This window comes from Triplophysa dalaica, chromosome 6 (assembly GCF_015846415.1).
Source record: "Triplophysa dalaica isolate WHDGS20190420 chromosome 6, ASM1584641v1, whole genome shotgun sequence".
Lineage (NCBI taxonomy): Eukaryota > Metazoa > Chordata > Actinopteri > Cypriniformes > Nemacheilidae > Triplophysa > Triplophysa dalaica.
The window spans coordinates 25,259,456-25,283,098 of record NC_079547.1 but is presented as its reverse complement, the minus strand read 5'-3'; the positions used below and the strand labels follow the sequence as shown (position 1 = coordinate 25,283,098).

The 23,643-nt window shown below is 38.2% G+C and overlaps 1 protein-coding gene across 1 annotated transcript in view; it reads right to left on the bottom strand.

Annotated features, from left to right (window-relative positions):
* The window catches only part of LOC130425159 (cadherin-22-like), a 144,443-nt gene that overhangs the window by 3,289 nt on the left and 117,511 nt on the right, over nucleotides 1–23,643 (bottom strand). Inside the window, 2 exon segments of the mRNA XM_056751245.1 lie at nucleotides 7,520–7,771; nucleotides 19,393–19,510. Of these exon segments, the coding sequence (XP_056607223.1) occupies nucleotides 7,520–7,771; nucleotides 19,393–19,510 (370 nt within the window).

Genomic DNA, 23,643 nt, shown 5'->3' with positions numbered 1-23,643 from the left:
TCTATAAAATGTGCAAAGCCAACGCAGGTGTCATGCCCCTTTCAAAAACTCCTCTCAATTTCCAGGAAAATTACTTATTAGAAAACTAAATAGTCTCAAACAGGAGAGGAAAATCCATTAACCTCAAATTGACTCTTCGATAAACAAGCGGGAGCATTCGTGTACAGCTGAAGTTGACGTCTCTCTGAGGAAACCACGAGCAAGATTTAAACAAAGCGGTCCTGAAGCCGGCACGCAGCGAGGGAACTTATTACCAACCGCATCTTTATTTAAATGAATCTCGTCCTTTACGGAGCATCTCAATGGAACACAGCCTGACAAACATATCACGGGTGGAACAGAGACGGATGAAGCAGCGACAAATAAAATCCAGATTACTCAAAGCGCATTAGATCACATTCAGCTGATTATTATTCTTCGGATCCGTTGCGACGTCTTTATTCAACTAACAACACACGACTGAAGACAGAAGGGTCGAAACGGATTACAAATGATAAGAACTTCAACCCCCCCGCCACGACGCCCCCCGAGGTGAAACGCAGAAATGAACGAGGAATCAAATATGAATGAAATGAAACAATCGAGACAAATCATTTATTAAATGAATGAGACAGAAAACAAAAGACCCATCCCACTTCATAAATCAATGAACCCTTTTGTCTCAGTTGAATTATTTTAATACGTGTTTGTGATTGGATACGTCTTTTTTTTTCATCAGTGAGCGTCATGAATAGCAAAACCATTATGAATGTGTGGTTAAAGGGATAGTTCAGCCAAAAACTCCAATTTGCCGTTTATTTACTCACCCTCAGGACATCCGTGATGTAGGAGACATGTTTTCTTGAGTAGAACCATAAAGAAGATTGTTTGGTAAATCCGCAGCCCTCTCTGCTTCATATAATGGGAGTCTATGAGGTCCACCTGTGTAAGAGTTCCTAAAGTGACATTTGGTGAAGTGACTCAATCGATATTTTCATAAATGTGAACATCATTTTTAATAATATTAGCCATACTTTACAGGCTCAACACTCCCTTTCTGCAGGTGGCGCTAAACGTACCAGAAGCTGGTATGTCATCCGTCAACAAATACTACAAGAAGAAGATTGCGATTGGGTGCAGAGGCTGCACATTATGGCTAATATTGTAAAAAATGACATTCAGAATTATGTGCTTTAGGAACTCTTAGACAGGTGGACCTCATAGACTCCCATTATATGAAGCAGAGAGGGCTGCGGATTTACCAAACAAACTTCTTTATGGTTCTACTCAAGAACAAATGTCACCTACATACCGGATGTCCTGAGGGTGAGTAAATAAACGGCAAATTGGAGTTTATTGCTGAACCATCCCTTTAATACGGTTTTAATACAAAAAACATGGTTCCTAAAGTTAAACCATAGTTAAAGGAACACTATAAAACACAATTAGTAGAATTTACTAGATTTTTTGTGTTTTTTGTTAAGTTTACTTAAAAAACTGTGTTCAAAAACCTTACAAAAAATGTGAGGTTAAACATACTTAATGAAAGTGTGTGGAAAAAATAACTGGGTGCCAAACTTGTGCAAATAAACCCCCAAAAAATATTTAAATCCAAGTTGTTTTTTACGCCCTCCTGTCATTTTAAAACCTGTATGAGTTTTTTCCTTCTGCAGAACAAAAAAGAAGATATTTTGAAGAATGTTGGTAACCAAAAACCAAAAAAGTTTTCTGTTACCAAATCTTTTCTAAGTATCTTCTTTTGTGTTGTGCAGAAGAAATAAAGTAATGCAGGATTGAGTTGAGAGGAGGGATTTTGACCTTGACTGTACTTTTCCTGTTCATTTCTCTCAATGTCTCCGTTAAAGTCATACAGGTTTTGGATTAGTCAATCACATGATTTTTCAAGTTCTATCCAGCAGTTCTGTGTTATCTTACAAACTAACGCTCGTCAGTCGCTTTCATCCCTAAATCATCCTCTAACAGACAGATGAAAGAAAGGCTCGCTGACCCCAGACGCTTCACTCTCAAGATTAGAGCGCCAGCCAAGACAATGAGTCCTCTCGTACCGTTTCTAATCGTGTAAATGCAAAGCCTTTGATCATGCGTGTGCCTCTGGAGGAATCGACTCTAATGAAATACTCACTTCATCTCATACTCAATGTGAACTTCAGCGCAGACTGCAATGAGTTCCTTACGTTAAACAGACACGGAAGATCTCACCATGAGATATAATTTGCGCTCACAGGTGTAGAAAAATTGCGGATATGAGATAATCTATTATAGTTTATTTTAAACTATTCCTTTTTTACGTTTTTTAAATCAAATAAAGTATCAGAAATATTATTTGAAGAACTTAAATTAAACTTAAATTTGGAATAATAGCGATAAAGTTAAATAGTCCAAGTTAAGTTAAATTATTAACAGAACCTAAATAAAAACTAAAGTAAAACAAAAATAAAATAAATATTGTTTAAGAAAAATAATATGAGGTAATCACACAACATAATTGCTAAATATTTAACTAAACCAAAAAACACGACAATTATAAAAAAAATATTCAAAATATTGCTAAAATTACAAAATATAATATAAATATAATTCAATCTTATTTATTCAATTTATTTAATTATATAATAAATTATAATTATATGGTATATAATACATTTATTTATGGTATTGTAATAATAAAAGATTTATATATTAAGAAATGTATTATTTTTATATATTAAATGTTATAAAACACTCAATACATTATTTTCTACTAAGAGTTTCATAGTAAAAAATAAGGCATTTATTAACATAAGTCAATGCATTGGCTAACATGAACAAACAATAAACAACATATTTGACAGCATTCTTTCTTCATTGTTAACATTCAATAATACCAATAAAATTGTTTATTGTTTATTCATGGTAGTTCATAATGCATTCATTTTACTAAAATATAAAGCAAAGTCTGAAACCAAACTACGACTTTGTGTGAAAAGCGCACCAAAACAAACAGCAATGATACCACACTTTATTAACACACACACACCACACTATAGCAACACATACATACAAACAAACACACACACACACACACACAAAACACATCGCATTATATAAACACAAACACATCGCACTATATAAACACAAACACACACAAAACACATCGCACTATATAAACACAAACACACAAACAAGCGCAGCAGCAGACAGCATCTATCTGCATATTATTTATGCTGCGCTGCAGACTGCACACTAGGTAGCTTGTGTTATGAATGTGTTTTTCTGGCAGAATTGAACACATAACAGTGCATTAAGCGCGACTGCATTACGACGGCTCTGGCTGGGAGGTTGAAGCTCATTTTCTTCCGTTCCGATCGTCCTTCTAAAGGCAAGATCTGCGGGCAGCGGCGAGCGTATGAAACTCAAAGCGTTGAATAAACAAGGCCCAATGAGCCCGATGACAAATAAATCTGCAATGGCAATTTTCAATTTCGAGGCTCTGACTCACACCTGGAGTTTCATAATGTTTCACAGCATAAACCAGTGAGAAGTATTAATATTACTTACTAATGTTTATTGCTTCCTGTACCTTCCCTCAGACTCCGTCAAAACAAACACTTTTGCAGAATATGGAAAAGATGGAAGGCGTATCTGAGGATATCGCGATGCTCTCTCAGAGAGACGGAGGCAGAGGACAGAGTCTTCACATAAGTGAACATCTCTTTGATTCAGTGTTTTCCAGCGCCTGCAGGAGATAAAGTCTTTGACCACCATGTACCTCCGTGTTATTCTTCGATTCTGGCATGATCAAGGACTCTAAATGGCTGCGAGCCAGTTAAGGTGACTCGAGTTACACGGACGAATGTTGAATACTAAATAAGAGTGAGTAATAAAGGTGGAGATTCTTGGGAAAACTGCCATCGGAGAGTACATGAAAATCTCAGACTACTAAAAAGATGCAAACTGAACTTAACCTGACAAAAACAAGTTTAACATTTTACAAGATACTACGAGAGAAAAACGTGATCTAACATTCCAATTCTTCTCTAGAATGACCACAGCTTTAAACATACAGACTCAACGAGGATCATGGTCTCAGACCAGGTCAGGTGCACGCTGGAGATGTGGTATGTACCTGCCCTTGCAAAACACGTCGCGCCTCCTCGGCGTGCAGATGTTCCGATAAGCGGACCTGACAAGACGGCTAATTTACCCTTGAGCGGCGAGTGGCCAGAACTCCAATCACGACAGATGGGTAGTAATTGGGACGGATGCGTGCAGATGCCGAGCTGCGCCCGAATGCATCCATAACGTCACCCGCGGACGATCTGATGGAGGGCTGTTTGTCTACAGCTAATTAGGCAGAAATTTGTTTTCATTCCTTTCTTATCGCCACGCAAATTGATCTAATATGAGCGGTGGCGGGTTCAAGGAAGGTTTGGATGGAGAGGAACGGATGTGTTGTCTCAGCGCCATGAAATAAGGAGGCTGTGGACACCTGAATCTAGACAAACCACATCGCAAGATGCAAACTCTTGTCAAGAAGCACTTTTGGTTTCAGTTTTTATTCATTTAATATGACTATTATTGTATCTTGCATATGTTATAATGTTCATATGTAGTTCAAACATTTGTGTGATGTATAATAACTGAAAAAGGAAGTTCTTCCTGATTAGTGTTAGACCAGAGTTGTCTACGTCTTCTTAAGATACAGTTGAGAACAAAACAGAGAATACAGTCAAACTACAGAAGAACAGATTAAAATAGAATAAACTAGACTACACGAGACAAGGTTAAGAGAGGACAAAACAGAATAAAGCACAAAATAGAATTGAATAGAATAAAAAACAGAGGAGAGTAGAGTAGAATAGAATAGAACAAAGCACAAAATAGAGTAGAGTAGAATATAATAGAATAGAACACAGAATAGAGAAAAGTAGAGTAAAATAGAATAGAACAGAACACAGAACAGAGTAGAATAGAATAGAATAAAGCACAAAATAGAGTAGAGTAGAGTAGAGTAGAGTAGAATAGAATATAACACAGAACAGAATAGAATAAAGAACAAAATAGAGTAGAACACAGAATAGAGTGGAATAGAATAAAGCACAGAATAGAATAGAGTAGAAATAACACAAAACAGAATAGAATAAAGCAAAAAATTGAGTAGAGAAAAACAGAGACTAGAATGGAATAGAATAGAATGAAGCACAGAATAGAATAGAGGAGAGTAGAATATAACACAGAATAGAAAAGAATAAAGCACAAAATAGAGCAGAGTAGAACACATAATAGAATAAAAAAATCACAGAATAGAGTAAAATAGAGCAGAGTACAATACAGCATAGAATTGAGTTGAGAAGAGAACACATAATAAAATATAATATAACACAATAGAAAAAAATTGAATAAAATAAAACACAGAATTCTGCTATTCTTGAACACCTAGGGCCCTATTTTAAAGATCTGAAACGCAAGTGTCAAAGCGCGAAGCGCAAGTAACTTTGTGGGCGGGTCTCGGCGCTGTTGCTATTTTCCCGGCGGGATAAATGGCTCTTGCGCCCGGCGCAAATCTAAAATGGGTTGGTCTGAAGTAGCTTCATTATTCATAGGTGTGGTTTGGGCGTAACGTGAAATAAACCAATCAGAGCGTCATCCAACATTCCCTTTAAAAGCAGGTGCGCAAGTTCCATTATGGATTGCTATTATTATGGCGTATTTACCAGGCGCAAAAATATGAGCACGCTCAACTTAACTGGTAAGTTGAAGACTAAGGTTTTTAATGTACTTACATTATGGTAAAGGTGATTTCACAGTCTTTTTTTTCAGTCTTTCAGTCGATTTTTTTTCCTGGTTCTTGACGGACAAACCAATTTGTCAGATGTCCTTATATACATATATGTCTTGCCACTATTGGGCAAACAGGTCTGATCCTTGATTACTACAATTAGCCTGAATAATTTGTAAGCTAGATTTATGCCTATTTTTTCACATCTTCGTGGCACACCACAATGATTTCCGTCATCTCATGTGTTAATATGTTTTTAGTGTAACAATTTATGATTTGCAAAATTAACTGTTGCATCTGTGTAGATTACATGAGCAAAGTGTATGCGCGTTGTGCACGCTATACATTATGGTCAAGCATGCGCCCTTAAAATAGCATATTGAACAACGCGCAACGCGCCACTGACTTTAGACTAGGTTTTTTCTGGTCAGTGGCGCAATTGTTTAATGGAACAGCAAAATAGCACCAGGGATTGTTTGCGCCGGAACACGCCTCCTTTTATGCGCTGAACCGCCCAGGGAGCGCAAGTTCATTCACTAGTTTAGCGACGTGCTTCTGTGGAGGGAAAAGCGCGCTTTGCGCTGGTGCAAAATAGGAATGACACATGCGTCGGTGTACAACGTCAATTGCGCTGGGTGCAAGATAGGGCCCCTAAACAATCTGTTTTTATCTACATTATAACGTTCAGGCATCAGCTTAAATTTTATGAGATTTGACCATATCTGTCGCTGATATCTAATAAGACTGAAGGATGTCACAAACTATGAAAAAAACGATGTGCCAAAACTAACAGTTCACCTGAAGTCACAAACCCTGAGACTGATTAACACCAATAATGATGTTTCCCTTAACAAACAACACAACTGAAAGACTGCCAGAAACAACACAACACTGCAGGACAGATGCACTCGACCAGCAAACAAAAATAAAGATTATTCAGTGAACATTTCACATGGCATACTTTTCTAAGACGAGCAGAGAGAGGGAGAGAATGAGAGAGAGAGCACGCTAAATGGAGAAGAGAGAAAATAAGATAGAGTGAGAGTAGAAGAAGAGAGTTATAAAACTTTTAGACGTGACACCGGCAGCAGAATCCAGCAGATCTTCTACATGAGAATGTGAGTGCCGGTAGCTGATGCTCTATTTAAAGCTCGCGGCGGCGTTCCACTGGGACAGCAGTGCTGATGTTGCTCTTTTCCATCCGCTCCCATCATCCCTGAACTCACCCGTTCTCCAGAACAGAGTCTGTGTGTCACTCACGTGTGTGTGTGTGTGTGTGAACAAAGCGGATGAGAAACTGAAATCAGTGTGCAGAGGACGGAGAATAAAATATTCATGTCACTTTACTTTTGTTTTTGCCTCCTGGACACATGAACAAGGTTTTAAAAGATGCGATGGTTAAAAAAAGCTACAGGAGTAGTGGACGGAAGAACAAGTGTGTTTGCACAAAGACTCCTGATTGGACAGAACCGCATCTTTTTGGTTCGTCTTTTTTTGGATAAAGATGAAATTAAACATATGAATTAAACTTTTATTTATCACATCTACTAATCCTCAAAGAACACGTTGAGTTAATTACAAAATGATGTCTATAAACCGGCTTTTAGCGAGTAAACAAAGAGCACATCAATAAAGGAGGATCTCAAAAATAAAATGTTCCGTTCACTCACATTCATTTCTAAATGGTTTGGTAAAACCACACACTGTAAATAACCCAAACTTTCTCTGTCTTGTAAGATGTACATAGAGTAAAATTTTTACCGATCAGAATGAGGATGCAGACCAGCAGGGCGATGAGAGCACCGGGACTGAGCGCCGCGGACATGACATAAGCTGTGGCGTTGCAGGATTGGATGGCTCCGTCCGTGTCGCACCCGCACACGTGTATAGTGAGCGTCCCGGTGCTGCTGAGGGCGGGCGGGCCGCTGTCAACCACCAAGATGGGTAAGAGGTAAATATTCTGCTCCTGACGGTTAAACCCGGAGCGCTGGGTCCTTATGCCTGCCGTGTTATCTGCAGGTGGAATAAAACACATAGACATCTCAGAACTTTCAGTATTTCTTATGCAACAAACGCAATGTGTTATTTGACAAAAAAAAAAAATTCTGGACACGACAGGAGTCAAAACAGTTCTGGACACGACAGGAGTAAAAACAGTTCTGGACACGAGAGGAGTAAAAAACAGTTCTGGACACGACGGGAGTAAAAACAGTTCTGGACACGACGGGAGTAAAAAACAGTTCTGGACACGACGGGAGTAAATAACAATTCTGGACACGACAGGAGTCAAAACAGTTCTGGACATGACAGGAGTAAAAACAGTTCTGGACACGAGAGGAGTAAAAAACAGTTCCGGACACGACGGGAGTAAAAACAGTTCTGGACACGACGGGAGTAAAAAACAGTTCCGGACACGACGGGAGTAAAAAACAGTTCTGGACACGACGGGAGTAAAAAACAGTTCTAAACACTACAGGAGTAAATAACAATTCCGGACACGAGAGGAGTAAAAAACAGTTCTGGACACGAGTGGAGTAAAAACAGTTCCGGACACGAGTGGAGTAAAAACAGTTCCGGACACGAGTGGAGTAAAAACAGTTCCGGACAGGAGAGGAGTAAAAAACAGTTCTGGACACGAGTGGAGTAAAAACAGTTCTGGACACGACGGGAGTAAAAAACAGTTCTAAACACTACAGGAGTAAATAACAATTCCGGACACGAGAGGAGTAAAAAACAGTTCCGGACACGAGTGGAGTAAAAACAGTTCCGGACAGGAGAGGAGTAAAAAACAGTTCTGGACACGAGTGGAGTAAAAACAGTTCCGGACACGAGTTGAGTAAAAACAGTTCCGGACACGAGAGGAGTAAAAAACAGTTCTGGACACGACAGGAGTAAAAACAGTTCCGGACACGAGAGGAGTAAAAAACAGTTCTGGACACGACAGGAGTAAAAACAGTTCCGGACACGAGAGGAGTAAAAACAGTTCTGGACACGACAGGAGTAAAAACAGTTCTGGACACGAGTGGAGTAAAAACAGTTCCGGACACGAGAGGAGTAAAAAACAGTTCTGGACACGAGTGGAGTAAAAACAGTTCCGGACACGAGAGGAGTAAAAAACAGTTCTGGACACGACAGGAGTAAAAACAGTTCTGGACACGAGTGGAGTAAAAACAGTTCCGGACACGAGAGGAGTAAAAAACAGTTCTGGACACGAGTGGAGTAAAAACAGTTCCGGACACGAGTGGAGTAAAAACAGTTCCGGACACTAGAGGAGTAAAAAACAGTTCCGGACACGAGAGGAGTAAAAAACAGTTCTGGACACGAGTGGAGTAAAAACAGTTCCGGACACGAGAGGAGTAAAAACAGTTCTGGACACGACAGGAGTAAAAACAGTTCTGGACACGAGTGGAGTAAAAACAGTTCCGGACACGAGAGGAGTAAAAAACAGTTCTGGACACGAGTGGAGTAAAAACAGTTCCGGACACGAGAGGAGTAAAAAACAGTTCTGGACACGAGTGGAGTAAAAACAGTTCCGGACACGAGTGGAGTAAAAACAGTTCCGGACACTAGAGGAGTAAAAAACAGTTCTGGACACGAGTGGAGTAAAAATAGTTCCGGACACGAGTGGAGTAAAAAACAGTTCTGGACACGACGGGAGTAAAAAACAGTTCTGGACACGAGTGGAGTAAAAATAGTTCCGGACACGAGTGGAGTAAAAACAGTTCTGGACACGAGAGGAGTAAAAAACAGTTCTGGACACGAGTGGAGTAAAAACAGTTCCGGACACGAGAGGATTAAAAAACAGTTCTGGACACGACAGGAGTAAAAACAGTTCTGGACACGAGTGGAGTAAAAATAGTTCCGGACAGGAGTAAAACAGTTCCGGACACGAGTGGAGTAAAAACAGTTCCGGACACGAGAGGAGTAAAAAACAGTTCTGGACACGAGTGGAGTAAAAACAGTTCCGGACACGAGAGGAGTAAAAAACAGTTCTGGACACGACAGGAGTAAAAACAGTTCCGGACACGAGAGGAGTAAAAACAGTTCTGGACACGACAGGAGTAAAAACAGTTCTGGACACGAGTGGAGTAAAAACAGTTCCGGACACGAGAGGAGTAAAAAACAGTTCTGGACACGAGTGGAGTAAAAACAGTTCCGGACACGAGAGGAGTAAAAAACAGTTCTGGACACGACAGGAGTAAAAACAGTTCTGGACACGAGTGGAGTAAAAACAGTTCCGGACACGAGAGGAGTAAAAAACAGTTCTGGACACGAGTGGAGTAAAAACAGTTCCGGACACGAGTGGAGTAAAAACAGTTCCGGACACTAGAGGAGTAAAAAACAGTTCCGGACACGAGAGGAGTAAAAAACAGTTCTGGACACGAGTGGAGTAAAAACAGTTCCGGACACGAGAGGAGTAAAAACAGTTCTGGACACGACAGGAGTAAAAACAGTTCTGGACACGAGTGGAGTAAAAACAGTTCCGGACACGAGAGGAGTAAAAAACAGTTCTGGACACGAGTGGAGTAAAAACAGTTCCGGACACGAGAGGAGTAAAAAACAGTTCTGGACACGAGTGGAGTAAAAACAGTTCCGGACACGAGTGGAGTAAAAACAGTTCCGGACACTAGAGGAGTAAAAAACAGTTCTGGACACGAGTGGAGTAAAAATAGTTCCGGACAGGAGTAAAAACAGTTCTGGACACGAGAGGAGTAAAAAACAGTTCTGGACACGAGTGGAGTAAAAACAGTTCCGGACACGAGAGGATTAAAAAACAGTTCTGGACACGACAGGAGTAAAAACAGTTCTGGACACGAGTGGAGTAAAAATAGTTCCGGACAGGAGTAAAACAGTTCCGGACACGAGAGGAGTAAAAAACAGTTCTGGACACGAGTGGAGTAAAAACAGTTCCGGACACGAGAGGATTAAAAAACAGTTCTGGACACGACAGGAGTAAAAACAGTTCTGGACACGAGAGGAGTAAAAACAGTTCTGGACACGAGAGGAGTAAAAACAGTTCTGGACACGAGAGGAGTAAAAACAGTTCTGGACACGAGTGGAGTAAAAACAGTTCTGGACACGAGTGGAGTAAAAACAGTTCCGGACACGAGAGGAGTAAAAAACAGTTCTGGACACGAGTGGAGTAAAAACAGTTCCGGACACGAGAGGAGTAAAAAACAGTTCTGGACACGAGTGGAGTAAAAACAGTTCCGGACACGAGTGGAGTAAAAACAGTTCCGGACACTAGAGGAGTAAAAAACAGTTCTGGACACGAGTGGAGTAAAAATAGTTCCGGACACGAGAGGAGTAAAAAACAGTTCTGGACACGACAGGAGTAAAAACAGTTCTGGACACGACGGCACGACGGGAGTAAAAACAGTTCTGGACACGACGGGAGTAAAAACAGTTCTGGACACGACGGGAGTAAAAACAGTTCTGGACACGAGTGGAGTAAAAAACAGTTCTGGACACGAGAGGAGTAAAAACAGTTCCGGACACGAGTGTAGTAAAAAACAGTTCTGGACACGAGTGGAGTAAAAAACAGTTCTGGACACGAGTGGAGTAAAAAACAGTTCTGGACACGAGTGGAGTAAAAAACAGTTCTGGACACGACAGGAGTAAAAAACTGTTCTGGACACGACGGGAGTAAAAAACAGTTCTGGACACGACAGGAGTAAAAAACTGTTCTGGACACGACGGGAGTAAAAAACAGTTCTGGACACGACAGGAGTAAAAACAGTTCTGGACACGACAGGAGTAAAAAACTGTTCTGGACACGACAGGAGTACTATGGTGTTTTTGGAATACCTCATAAAGTAAACCAGCATAAGAGTAGCACAGTGCTAGTATTTTTAATACGGTTACTCGGGTAGTAAACAACAAGATGTTCAAGATAACTGGATGTCACATTAAAACAGAAAGTGAATTACACTTGAAAGGAAACATCACTTGAAACTTTTGAGAAGTCAAATTATGTGCCCGACCTTCAGTGCAGATTCTTAAGCTTTATTCATATCACCACGTGTTCATAGCAAAAATGATTTTTCACCTCATTGTACAGAATAAAAGAGCTGTACACTTTAAGCACCCTTAAGTACGTACAGTAGGTCTGAGAATGCAGAGAATGACGCAAAAGCTTTCATGGACAACATATGCACAATCACGACTAAAAGACAACAAGCAAAACACTGAAAAACTTCAAGATACATTTGCGTAGCAGCACGCGCGGCGAGTGACTCATCACGGAGCACATACTTCACTGTCATCTCTACTGCTAGAACACAAGTTATAAATACAGCCGGTGTTAGCCGACTCGCTCAGAGACAAGAGGAGAGAGATTCTGCTGAGTTAAAGCAGTCTGAGAGTATAGCTCGCCGCTAAATCTCCTCTCAAAGACACTCTCGCTCTCATAAATACACGACGTGCCATCAACAAATCTATTTCCCTTTCTGTGCTCGAAAAAGAAGATCTGGTTTTATAAAGAACTCTGTAATAGACATGAAAGATTATACAGCCAAGGAAAAATTAAGAGATTGTTTCAAAATTGGCTTTCCTTTAGTTCAGTGGTTAGAGCGTGACGTTAGCCCCGCCAAGGTCATGGGTTCCATCCTAGGGATTGCACATACGCAGAAACAAATAAATTGTGTAAGTCACTTTGAATAAAAGTGTCTGCCAAATGTGAAAATGTAAAGCACAGAATAGAATAGAATAGAATAAAGCAATTGTAAAAGTATTTTAAGTTTTTCTGAATGAAGTCTATTATTTCTAGGTATGTGTTTAGGAAAAATAATAAGTTTCGTTTTGTGAAGACTAACAATATTTCTGCCAAATTTCAAAATGTTTTTTCTAATATTATATTTATTCGCAGAAAGTGAAAGCTGGAGAAACGGGTGAAAATATCAGAAAAGATGCTCTATATTTTTAAGACCTGAAATACTGCAAAGAAAACAAGTTCAGGTTCACGTTTGAGCAAAACAACAGTCATATTTCTACATGTATTTAGAAAAAGTTCATAAATTATCTTTTAATGAGATAACCTGGACTTTTATCAGTTTCATGTGTTATGTCTTGCTTGTCAGTCTTTCACATTGCTGTTGGATGACTTTGTCACTCCTGAGGTTCGGTTTTGTAAAAATTCAACAGACTCTGGTCTGAAATGACAAATATACATCTAGAGATGATGATTTGTGATAACATTTTTGATTTTGGCTCTGGGTAGCTGAACCGACCTGAAACAAAATGTGTTTTTATCACACACGGAGTTTAAGTAATACATCTATAGTACAGGCGATGTCAGTGAGTGTTTTTGTGATCTTAGCAAGCGATTTAAATGAAAATATTGGTAACACTTTATAATAACTGCATGCTATGAATCATTAGTTAAGCATCAGTACATAGTTAATTAATCATTTATGAAGCATTGGCCCCACATTAATAGACATTAGTAAGCAGTTTATAAATACAGCTATAAATGCTTTGTTCTTGATTTATAAGCATGTATATAATATGCTTAATAATCAAATTTTCATACTTTATTAAGGATGAATTCATTATTTCTAAACTAAGGATTACATTACTTACAAACCAGTTAGTTAGGAGTTGTCAGTGGTTCATGAGATCATTTAGAAAGTGTAAGTAAATGATTAATAAACGCTTTGAATGCACATTTATACATCTTATTATTCTGACATATAGTAACAGTTACTTAATTTGTTAATAAATGCTTTTTTAACACACATTCCTGCTGTAATTCATGATTAATTAAGGTAGTTATAAAACATTTACTACTTGTTAGATAACTAGTTTTTGTGAGCTCATCTAAAGTGAGGACTATGTATGCCTTGTAAAGCATCTACAAATGAGAGTTGCATATCACTTCACGGTTATATTTTTTCTGGAGGTGTGCAGGAATTAAAAAAAATTCAGAAGTTTATTTTTCATCTTATATCAATTCATTTAATGTTAATTTATATGTTCGGTTGTACAATTTAAATTTTGCAGAGGTTTATTTTTTATTTTATATTAAATCGTTTTATATTCATTAATATGTAAAGTTGTACAGATTAATTTCTTTTGCATCTTGAAATAAATATTTCTATGTTCTGAATCCCTCTATGTTGTGTTTTTCCTATTTCTGTTTGGAAGATAACTGAGCCTTTAACTCTCATTTGTAGATGCTTTACAAGGCATACATAGTCCTCACTTTAGATGAGCTCACAAAAATAGTTAACTGACAACTAGTAAATGTTTTTTAACTACCTTAATTAATCATGAATTACAGTAGGAATGTGTGTTAAAAAAGCATTTATTAACAAATTAAGTAACTGTTACTATATGTCAGAATAATAAGTATGTATAAATTTACATTCAAAGCGTTTATTAATCATTTACTTACACTTTCTAAATGATCTCATGAACCACTGACAACACCTAACTAACTGGTTTGTAAGTAATGTAATCCTTAATTTAGAAATGATGAATTCATCCTTAATAAAGTATCAAAATTTGATTATTAAGCATATTATATACATGCTTATAAATCAAGAACAAAGCATTTATAGCTGTATTTATAAACTGCTTACTAATGTCTATTAATGTGGGGCCAATGCTTCATAAATGATTAATTAACTATGTTCTGATGCTTAACTAATGATTGATAGCGTGCAGTTATTATAAAGTGTTACCAAAATATTTCATTCTTCCTTGCGGGACTGAAATAGCTGACGTTTCAAATATGTCTGCCATGTTGGATGACTTCTTTAAATAGGACTTTTGTCAAATTTCTCAATCAGTACCTTAATAAAACCTATAAAAATTATCATTATGCGTCTAGTTAGCAAGCACCTAAATGATAAGAAGAGGAACCATAAGAAACCCCCAGAGTTCAGATTAGCTTTTTCATCAAAGCGTTTCATAGTTTCAAACCTTTGTAAACTTCTTTTGCCTGAAAAGTCTCTTTGTGCTCAAATTCTTTTAGGAAAAAACATGCCACCTGGTTAGTTATTTAGTGATGTAATGTCATGACATTTACAGCATCCTTGTATAATAGAGCCACTGCATGTGACAGATGGAATGATGACAACCAACAGCCAATGACAAGCCCAGCTGAGATGAGAGGACTTAACGTTGTGTTCAATATAGAGCAGAAATAAAAACTTAAAAAATACCCATCCTAAAGCACACAGGTAAGAAGCAACAATGGCCTCTGATGACAAACGTCCAGGTTAGACAAATTGTCCGCTAGTCCAAGAAAACAACTTTGTGCTATTGACTGACCAGAAGAGATGCCCACAATGAAAAGCCAAAAGATGAGTTGTTTAAAGCTGTCAATCAAACTCCTAAAGCTACAGATCTATCTTTCTCATGATTCAGACGTCCCAATTCACATAAAGTAAGAGATCAATTAAATATTATATTATGAAAGGAAAGACCCATCAACTGCGCAGAACGTTTTTTGAGTGTGACTAAAAAGATTCCCATCTAGAAGAATGTGCTTGTCCTCGTGTGTCGGATCACAGCAGGAGGACGAAAAAAAAGGTGACAGATTCAGTCTGACAGGTTGACGAATGTGTCCATGAAAACAGAAGTATGAACGATACAGGACGTGGGAGGATTAAAAGTGTGCTCTTTTGAGTGGGGAATAGTTCAGAATACCTGCGGAGGCGTCTTTTTAGGAGAGTGAATCTCACAAAACTGTCAAGAGCCTGACAGGGTCATAATTCACCTTCAAATCACAATCAATAAATAGAGAGAGCATTAAGAAAATGAAGGCTATCTTTAAGATTAACAACTTTTTTACATTGTGACGTTTTCAAACATTTACACTGTAATATTCCATTCCATTCCATTTTCTACCGCTTATCCGAACTACCTCGGGTCACGGGGAGCCTGCGCCTATCTCAGGAGTCATCGGGCATCAAGGCAGGATACACCCTGGATGGAGTGCCAACCCATCGCAGGGCAAACACACTCACTCATTCACTCACACACTCACACCCTACGGACAATTTTTTCCAGAGCTACCAATCAACCTACCATGCATGTCTTTGGACCAGGGGAGGAAACCGGAGTACCCGGAGGAAACCCCCGAGGCACGGGGAGAACATGCAAACTCCACACACACAAGTCGGAAGCGGGAATCAACCCCAACCCTGGAGGTGTGAGGCGAACGTGCTAATCACTAAGCCACCGTGCCCCCTACACTGTAATATATCATCTTTAATTACTGTAAGTAGAAAATTATTCTCATTCTGAATGCTGTAGCAGTAAATCGAGGAAAAAAACATCATGTCTGGTCTGGTCTCCATGGTTTTCAGTTCTGTATTATAGTAATGAGAATAAAACTTATTTTGCAATTGCAATTGATTTAAACAGGCTCCAATTTCATCCTGCGATGCAGAATAACAGTGTGGACAAAAACACTGGACTTATGAAACCATCATTCATTACCCTGAAACAGCAAACATAACACATTTCATTTTAATTTTTAATTTGATTATAATTAATTATATACAATTTTATAAATTGTAGATTACAATATACTTTCAGAAGATGACGCCTTTAACGGTCATCAGTCTCGTAAATACTCCAAAATTTTTGCATTTGTCTTAATATATGTACGTTGATGACACTATATTTTGTATTATATTACCTTTGCATCAAATTACAAAAAAAATAAAGTACACTTTATATAACGGTACACAAACAAATCATTAACTACTTGCTTATTAACCTGCATAATGGTTGTGTATTAGTTCTAATCCCTTATTCTACATCCCTTAATCCTACCCAATACCTAAACCTAAGAACTACCTTATAAGCAGTAATATGAAGTTCTTTGAGGCAAAAGTCGTAGTTAATAATGACACAATAGTGAGAATTGGTCCTTATTCTAATGTGTGACCAATAGTTAACGCTAATGTTTTTTTATACGTCTATGCAAATCACAGTAAATTTGACTCTTTCCATTTTTTTATATATAAAAAGTATTTTTCTGGTGGTCTGCCATTCACCGCTATAGAAGTTTACCCAACTATGGTGACTTCCGCTGCTGAGAATCCCAGATTCGTGAAAAAGGTCCAAAAATCTTGGTAAACAGCTCGGCAACAATGTGTAATTGCAAAATTTGTATATTTAATCACAACTGTTCATGCTAACATCTACTTACGGATGTATAGGTGTACTAAATTTCCCCACCTTTACATTGCAAAGTCACTGTCACATCGATTCACATACTGATGTCTGCAGATTGTCATGACAACAGCAAAGAGACTCTACTTTTACAGTTCATTCACACAGACCCAAAAATTAAACTTGCCTAACATTTAAAATCACTTGAAAGATAACCCTGTAAAAGTGCATCACTGTTGCACAGTTTTCATGCTCTCAATGTTTAAACTGCATGGCAGGTGCATTCATGATCATTTGTGTTGAGGTGAATACCTCTTTAACCTCACTGTGTGTGTGTGTGTGCGTCTCTCTGCTCGAGCGTGCATGTACGTCTTTGTGTTTTCGCAGCCCCTCACGTGCTCCGTTGACATTTCCCTGCATCCCTCCTCTGACATTTCCATCCTGTCACATCAGTTTTCATTTACTGAAGCGTCACATCAGCTCACACACGTCTCTAAAGAGACCCACGGTAACATCGGCCCGCACAGTCTGACGGGGACCCACCAAAATAACACCCAACATTTACATGAGAGAATATATCTATGCAAATATATGATGATATCTTCAAAACCATGTAAATGCTTATTTAATGACCAAATATTTGTATTTTGCAATTCTGATACAGAAACTATGAGTCAAACATTACATTAAAGGGGTGGTGCACAGTATTTCGTGCAAGAAACAATACGATAAACCCGTAAAGAACACATCTGCACATTCATTTAAACAGTTATATGTTGTTTTTTGTCTATATTTTGTCACCATTGTATACAGTGCATTATTGATATTATTCAATTTTCTTTTTTTTCTCGATCTTAATGTATATAAAAAAAATATCTTGGCACCTTGTGTACACCTTCTTCTGCACTAAGCTCCTGTCGCATGTGTAAACATACTTGGTAATAAATTTGATTCTGATTTCTTGACAATGTTAAACCTGCTGTCTTCTCATGCTTGCCATGGTCAACTAGTCCCTTATTTGATAATTCTCCTAAAAAAGCACGCCCACACGTCAACCAGCGAGAGCGAGAAAAAGAGCACATACACGTGTCAACCTGCGAGAGTACTGAAGTTAAGCTGTGTTTGTTAGTTCACTGGATTTCGGCGAGGAATGTTAAATAAAAGCTGGATTTAATGCTGGTTTTGTAGATAGTTTAAAACTGATAGATGGGGCGGTCCCAGCACTAAAAGGTGCCGGACATGAACCGCAAGTGGTAGTTGAAACTGCGTCAGATGTCTGTGTTTAATTGGCGCATACATGCATTACAATATGTAAACAACACAAACTTATAGTGAATCAACAGTTGTGCAGGGATAATGTGATGATGTATTGTGTGCTTGTGTGTCCCCCCCTCACCGCACGCCTCAATGGGCTCGCCTGTTTCCGGAAATAATGGTACAGCTGAATCTGTCTTTTATAAATTTGATCAAACTAAAGACTCTTCGAAGATACAAGGTATACAGAGCTACTTTATAGGTACTCAAGATTAATATGAGATTGGCAGAAACTGTGTGTGTTACCTCATCTTTAACTAATTTCCGTGGAAAAACACATTTCTTCAGAAAATATAAAAATCAAGTTTGCTTTTTAACTGATCCCCCCAGCTCCAGCCCAGGCAATCTCCGTCAACAATCAAAAGCAAAGATGGACCCTTTGATTTTATTGCTACTAACTTGTTTATTTTGTCTTTCTTCCTGTAAAGCTGCTTTGCAACAAGAAACATTGTGAACAGCACTATATAAATAAAACTTAAATGAATTTTATATTCAGATGCTGGTATTGACGCATTTTTATTCTATCAAAACCTCTATTGGACAAAAATCTCCATACGCTCCTACAAACAAGTTAATGTCATTGATATAAATGCTAAAATCTTATAAAAGTGTCATTTCTAAACTTGTCATCATACAGATGCCCAAAAGCCAACAAACAAGAAAACAACAGAATTTCAGGGGTTCTTTAAATGATCGACTAAAACAATCAAAACCAAAACTTTATAACTGAATTCCCGACGCAAAGCAAAACAACTCTTGAATGTGAACTGGACAGAAATAAACAGCTCTTATTCTCTCTCCTCGCACAAACAGCAGATGCTCTAACAGAAGGTGATGTCATAAAAGTGTCATGGTGGTGCACCTCTCGGGAGCGCTCATGAAAGACGCCGTTTGTCAACGCTACAACGCTTTCTTCCTCCTCGAATTGGTCTTTTAAGAAGCGCAGAAAAACTTTCTGACACCCCACGTGGGTCAGAGTCCGTCGAGGGACCACCGGTACACGACAACAGCCCAGAGGGTGTGCAAAAGTGATTATTCATCAGAGGAGAAACGATAGCGAAGAACGACAAGGAAGTTTGCACAAAGATGCTGGAAAAATAGCAACAGACTCGACAAACGGAAAATGTATTTAACAGCAGTTTAAGAAGAGCACACATAACATCTGAGAACAGATGAAGCGTCAGTCTCACCTTTAATGTCCCACAGGGTAAAATGGCGGTTGTTGGAGGCCTCGGGCACCAGCGTGAAATAAAACCGATGTCCGGACTGCGGCTCATCCCGGTCCACAACGCTGATGGTGTGAATGAGCTGAGGGAAGAAACACATAAAACATTTAGAGACAAAACTTAGATGACAAGTCGAGCATCATTATTAATTTTGCTCTTAGTGGGTGTGACGTTTTCGGAAACTGGGCCCAGTTACGCCCGCAGTGTGTCTTGTGCTACAACAGATGGAAGAGAAGGATGTGAAGTATTGAGAAACCAGCGAACAAGTGGGCGACACGTCAAAGGAACTCGCTAAAATTCCCTCGATCCCACGTTGCTCTTTTCTTATTACACGGTCATCAGAAGACTCACGCCTGTTTTTAGGAGGTGATAGAAGATCCTAAATTGAAATTAAAGCCCAGAGAGAAAAAGTCAGTACTCTAAATGAGGAGAAAGAGAGAGAGAGAGAGAGAGAGAGAGAGAGGGGGGAGAGAGAGAACACTGGCATAAAACACGGGCTGGAAAACAAAAAGGAAACGCGCACACAAAGACTCAATGTGAAAGCAAGGACAAACGCGTCTACTACACTCCGAGGAGACCTCACGCTAACACTGATGTTTCCCTTCACAATGATTAAAGCTTCAGCCGGTGTGATTGTCTTTAAGTCCAGGAGGACGCCACGGGTTTGACAGACTTTGCTTTGACTCCCATGAGGAGAAACGTACCGTTCAGTGCTGCTTTTAAAGGAACAATTCATTCAGAAATGAAAGATCTGTCATTTACTCTCTCAGGTTGTCATGAACCCACATGGAGCTGCTTTTTCCATGAAGCAGAAAATATAAAACACAACAACAACCATATAAATAACCAACAATAACTGAATGAAGTGCTTACAAAGCCCACATTATTTCAGAAGAGGAGCATGTGGCCTTAAAAAAAGACGTGGAACACAATTTTATCTGGTTGACTTTAATAACTTACAAGCGTTTGTTACAAACCCACAGAACATGTGTAGAGTTTCTTTCCAAAAAGAGATTTTTCAAAAATCATATTTTTTATCATGTTATCATGTTTTTATTGTGTTAGTTAGTTAATATAATATTATATTATACTATTATTATATCAAAACAAACCCAACTGCAGTTTGATTCATACTAATTGGAATGCACAATAAAGTGATAAAACGGAGCTCTTAATAACTCTTCATGTTATTTAGTAAAATTATCATTTGAAATGATGTAAATTGTAACATTTTTGGTTAAAAAAAGTTCAAGACTATCTTACCCTTATTTAAAAATACCAATCTCATGTCAATTTGTTACTATTTTATGAATTAAAAGTTTTCATTCTTAGGTTTTAGTTTGATCTTCTCATATGTCAGTTATGGTTATATTTAGGAAAAAGAGGTGGGGTGATTTATTTTCTAATAATCATTCGCTTTTCTTCAATTCACGTCATAAAAGTCAAAATTTTGCAAAATACCTCTGAGTTCCTGAAAGAACCGCATAAAATTTACAAATCAATCACATGACAATCTGCAGGGAAAGCAGCAAGCTGTGCCTTACAAACCCTCCTGAACATAAACAACAATATCTTAAAAACTATTTTTGTTTCCTTGCAGACTAATAAAAACACTCTCGTGGGATGCAGTACAACACGTCATACAATCCATTTCTCACGGAACAAGTTCATTACATGTTGTCTGAGATTAAGACTATTAACCCAACAGAAAGACCAGGACAAACCAGCGTGGACCACTGTGGAAAAAACAGACTGGCAGACAAACACATAACTCTAGATGAAACAAATAATCATCCCGCAAGACTAATATGACAAGGGAAGAGATCTCAAAACATAACTGTGAAGACTGTGAGTATTTACATCTGATAATGGCTATGAACGACGACAGTGAACTAATCAAACAAGCTTTATTATTCTGAGCGAGAGCCGCTCTTCTGTCTGTGACTGATAATAACACAACAGCTTTAATCAAAACACATGTACAGCACTGCGCACAAACTAGCAGGACAGAAGAAAGAGGAAGAAATGAGACATACTGGATTTTTCTAGCACGGGACGTTTGGTCTCTGACCCTGCTGCAGAACTTGGAAGGTCCATTCACACCAAGAATGATAACTATTAATCTACAAATGAAATATTTAAATTAGGGATGCATTTGTTTGAGCCGATTTTTAAAAAACAACTATTGGCTGATTCTGATACCGATATGGGTCAATTGCATACAGTACTTAACAATGCAGTTTTTCTGCGTTAAATTTATTTTACTGAATATGAATTGGATCCATTAAACATTTAAGAGAAGCACAACTATAAATGTGATTAAATGTAAACGTAAGTTAAGAAAAAAATACAATAAACAACATAACAATCTTCAAAGGTTATTTTTGCTATCCAATGATCGTTTTATTAAAAACATTAACTTAAGTTTTACTTTCTTTAGTATATTTAAATAAAGTCTATGCTGTTGCTATTTAGAGTATTCATTTTGAAAAAATAAATATGATATTCAGACATCCAACTCATTGCCTCCATGCAGTTGATTAATAAACCAGGGAACAATGAAATTTGTTAGATTTTTCCCAAAATTCCATTTTTTCTGTTTTTATTTTTCTGGATCCAGTGTTTTCTTTTTTTGTGGTGTACAAGTATGTTAATATGAACCAGTATCTAACATCTCATGTTTTTTTCTTTTGCTGTTTTAAGTTTACTTACATTTAGTTACTAGTTTTGTACATTTTTGTACCAGGTTTGTTATGAACTGGACTTTTATTTTGAAGGTGGACTTTAATTTTGACGGCTTGCCGCAAAGTTTGACAGCAGCTTCACTCAAATGAAACTGTATGTGTTCATGTCCACCAGATGCTAAAAGTCCACTTCAGTAAGGTCCAAAAAACCACGCCACTCATTTACACGCAAAACAAGCAGATTGCCTATTTAAACAGCAGCTGAATAATTATTAGCAGTATTCATAGAGGAGATGGTGGTCTAGTGGGTTAAACCACTGAACTGGTAATCAAAAGGTTGCTGGTTCGATCCCAGCAGCCACCACCAGTGTGTCCTTGAGCAAGACACTTTACTCCATGTTGCTCCAGGGGGATTGTCCCTGTAATAAGTGCACTGTAAGTCGCTTTGGATAAAAGCGTCTGCCAAATGACTAAATATAATGAAATGTCATAGCACAATTAGAATTTCATAAGCTGTACAATGGTGTTTCTGCTTCACGGAAATCAAAGGGCCCTAATAAACCATAGGTAACGTTATCTGCCTTTTTCGTGCTGTTTACGATATGCTGATGGTTTAATTAATCCAATATCGGTTTAATCAATATCAGCGTCCGATTCATTGGAAGACAATAAGAAGAGACGTTGAATTGTTAAACAATTAGAAAGAATCACAATCACTTTAATTTGAAGGAATTTTAAAGGAAAAATAAAAGAATAAAATAAAATAATGACATGATCTCCGAGCAGAAGAAAGAAGAAAGTAGGATATCAAAATGAATAACTTCATGGTATGCCACTCTTCTATCAAACGCTAACTGGAGAGCCAAGGACAAAAATAACAAAGGTCATGTGACTTCTAATTTTGGGCAAAACTAATGCCTAAGGGGGAGTGGAGGGCAACGGAGGAGGTAAGAAGGTTAAACAGAGTACACAAAGGGACTTCTGAGAGAGGCAGAGAGAGAAAAACAACGTGAAGAGAGAGAGAGAGAGATGCTCAGTTTGTGTGGGAGGTTATTGAGTGGCAAACACAGCTCCCTCAAGCAACATCATGTAATTAGATTTCCACCCAACAGCCCCCTCATGACCCGTTAAGACTTGGAAAGTGAGATGTGAAGAGACTCCCGAAAGTCTTCCACGTTCTCCAGAGTCGTCCAGGACCAGAGGTCTTCTCCAAGAGCCTCACACAGCGGAGGTGGATGTTGACCTCCAAAACCATTCACCAAGTTGAGAGAAAAATAGTTTTCATTTCATAACTTTACATATGCGTGAAGATGAAAAATTCTTAAGGTTTTCCACAAGTGGAACGGAATAAAAATAAAGAGAATACTAACACGCTCGGTGTGTACAATGGAGCGCCAGATGCTTTTGAAAAACTGCAGGGCTTTTTTGTACTTTTATACTGAAAATGAAGAGTATCGTTTAATATTTTATAGTATTTTGTTACTTTTTTTAACAACCACCATTTTTTTTCATAAAGTAAATGACAAAGTAT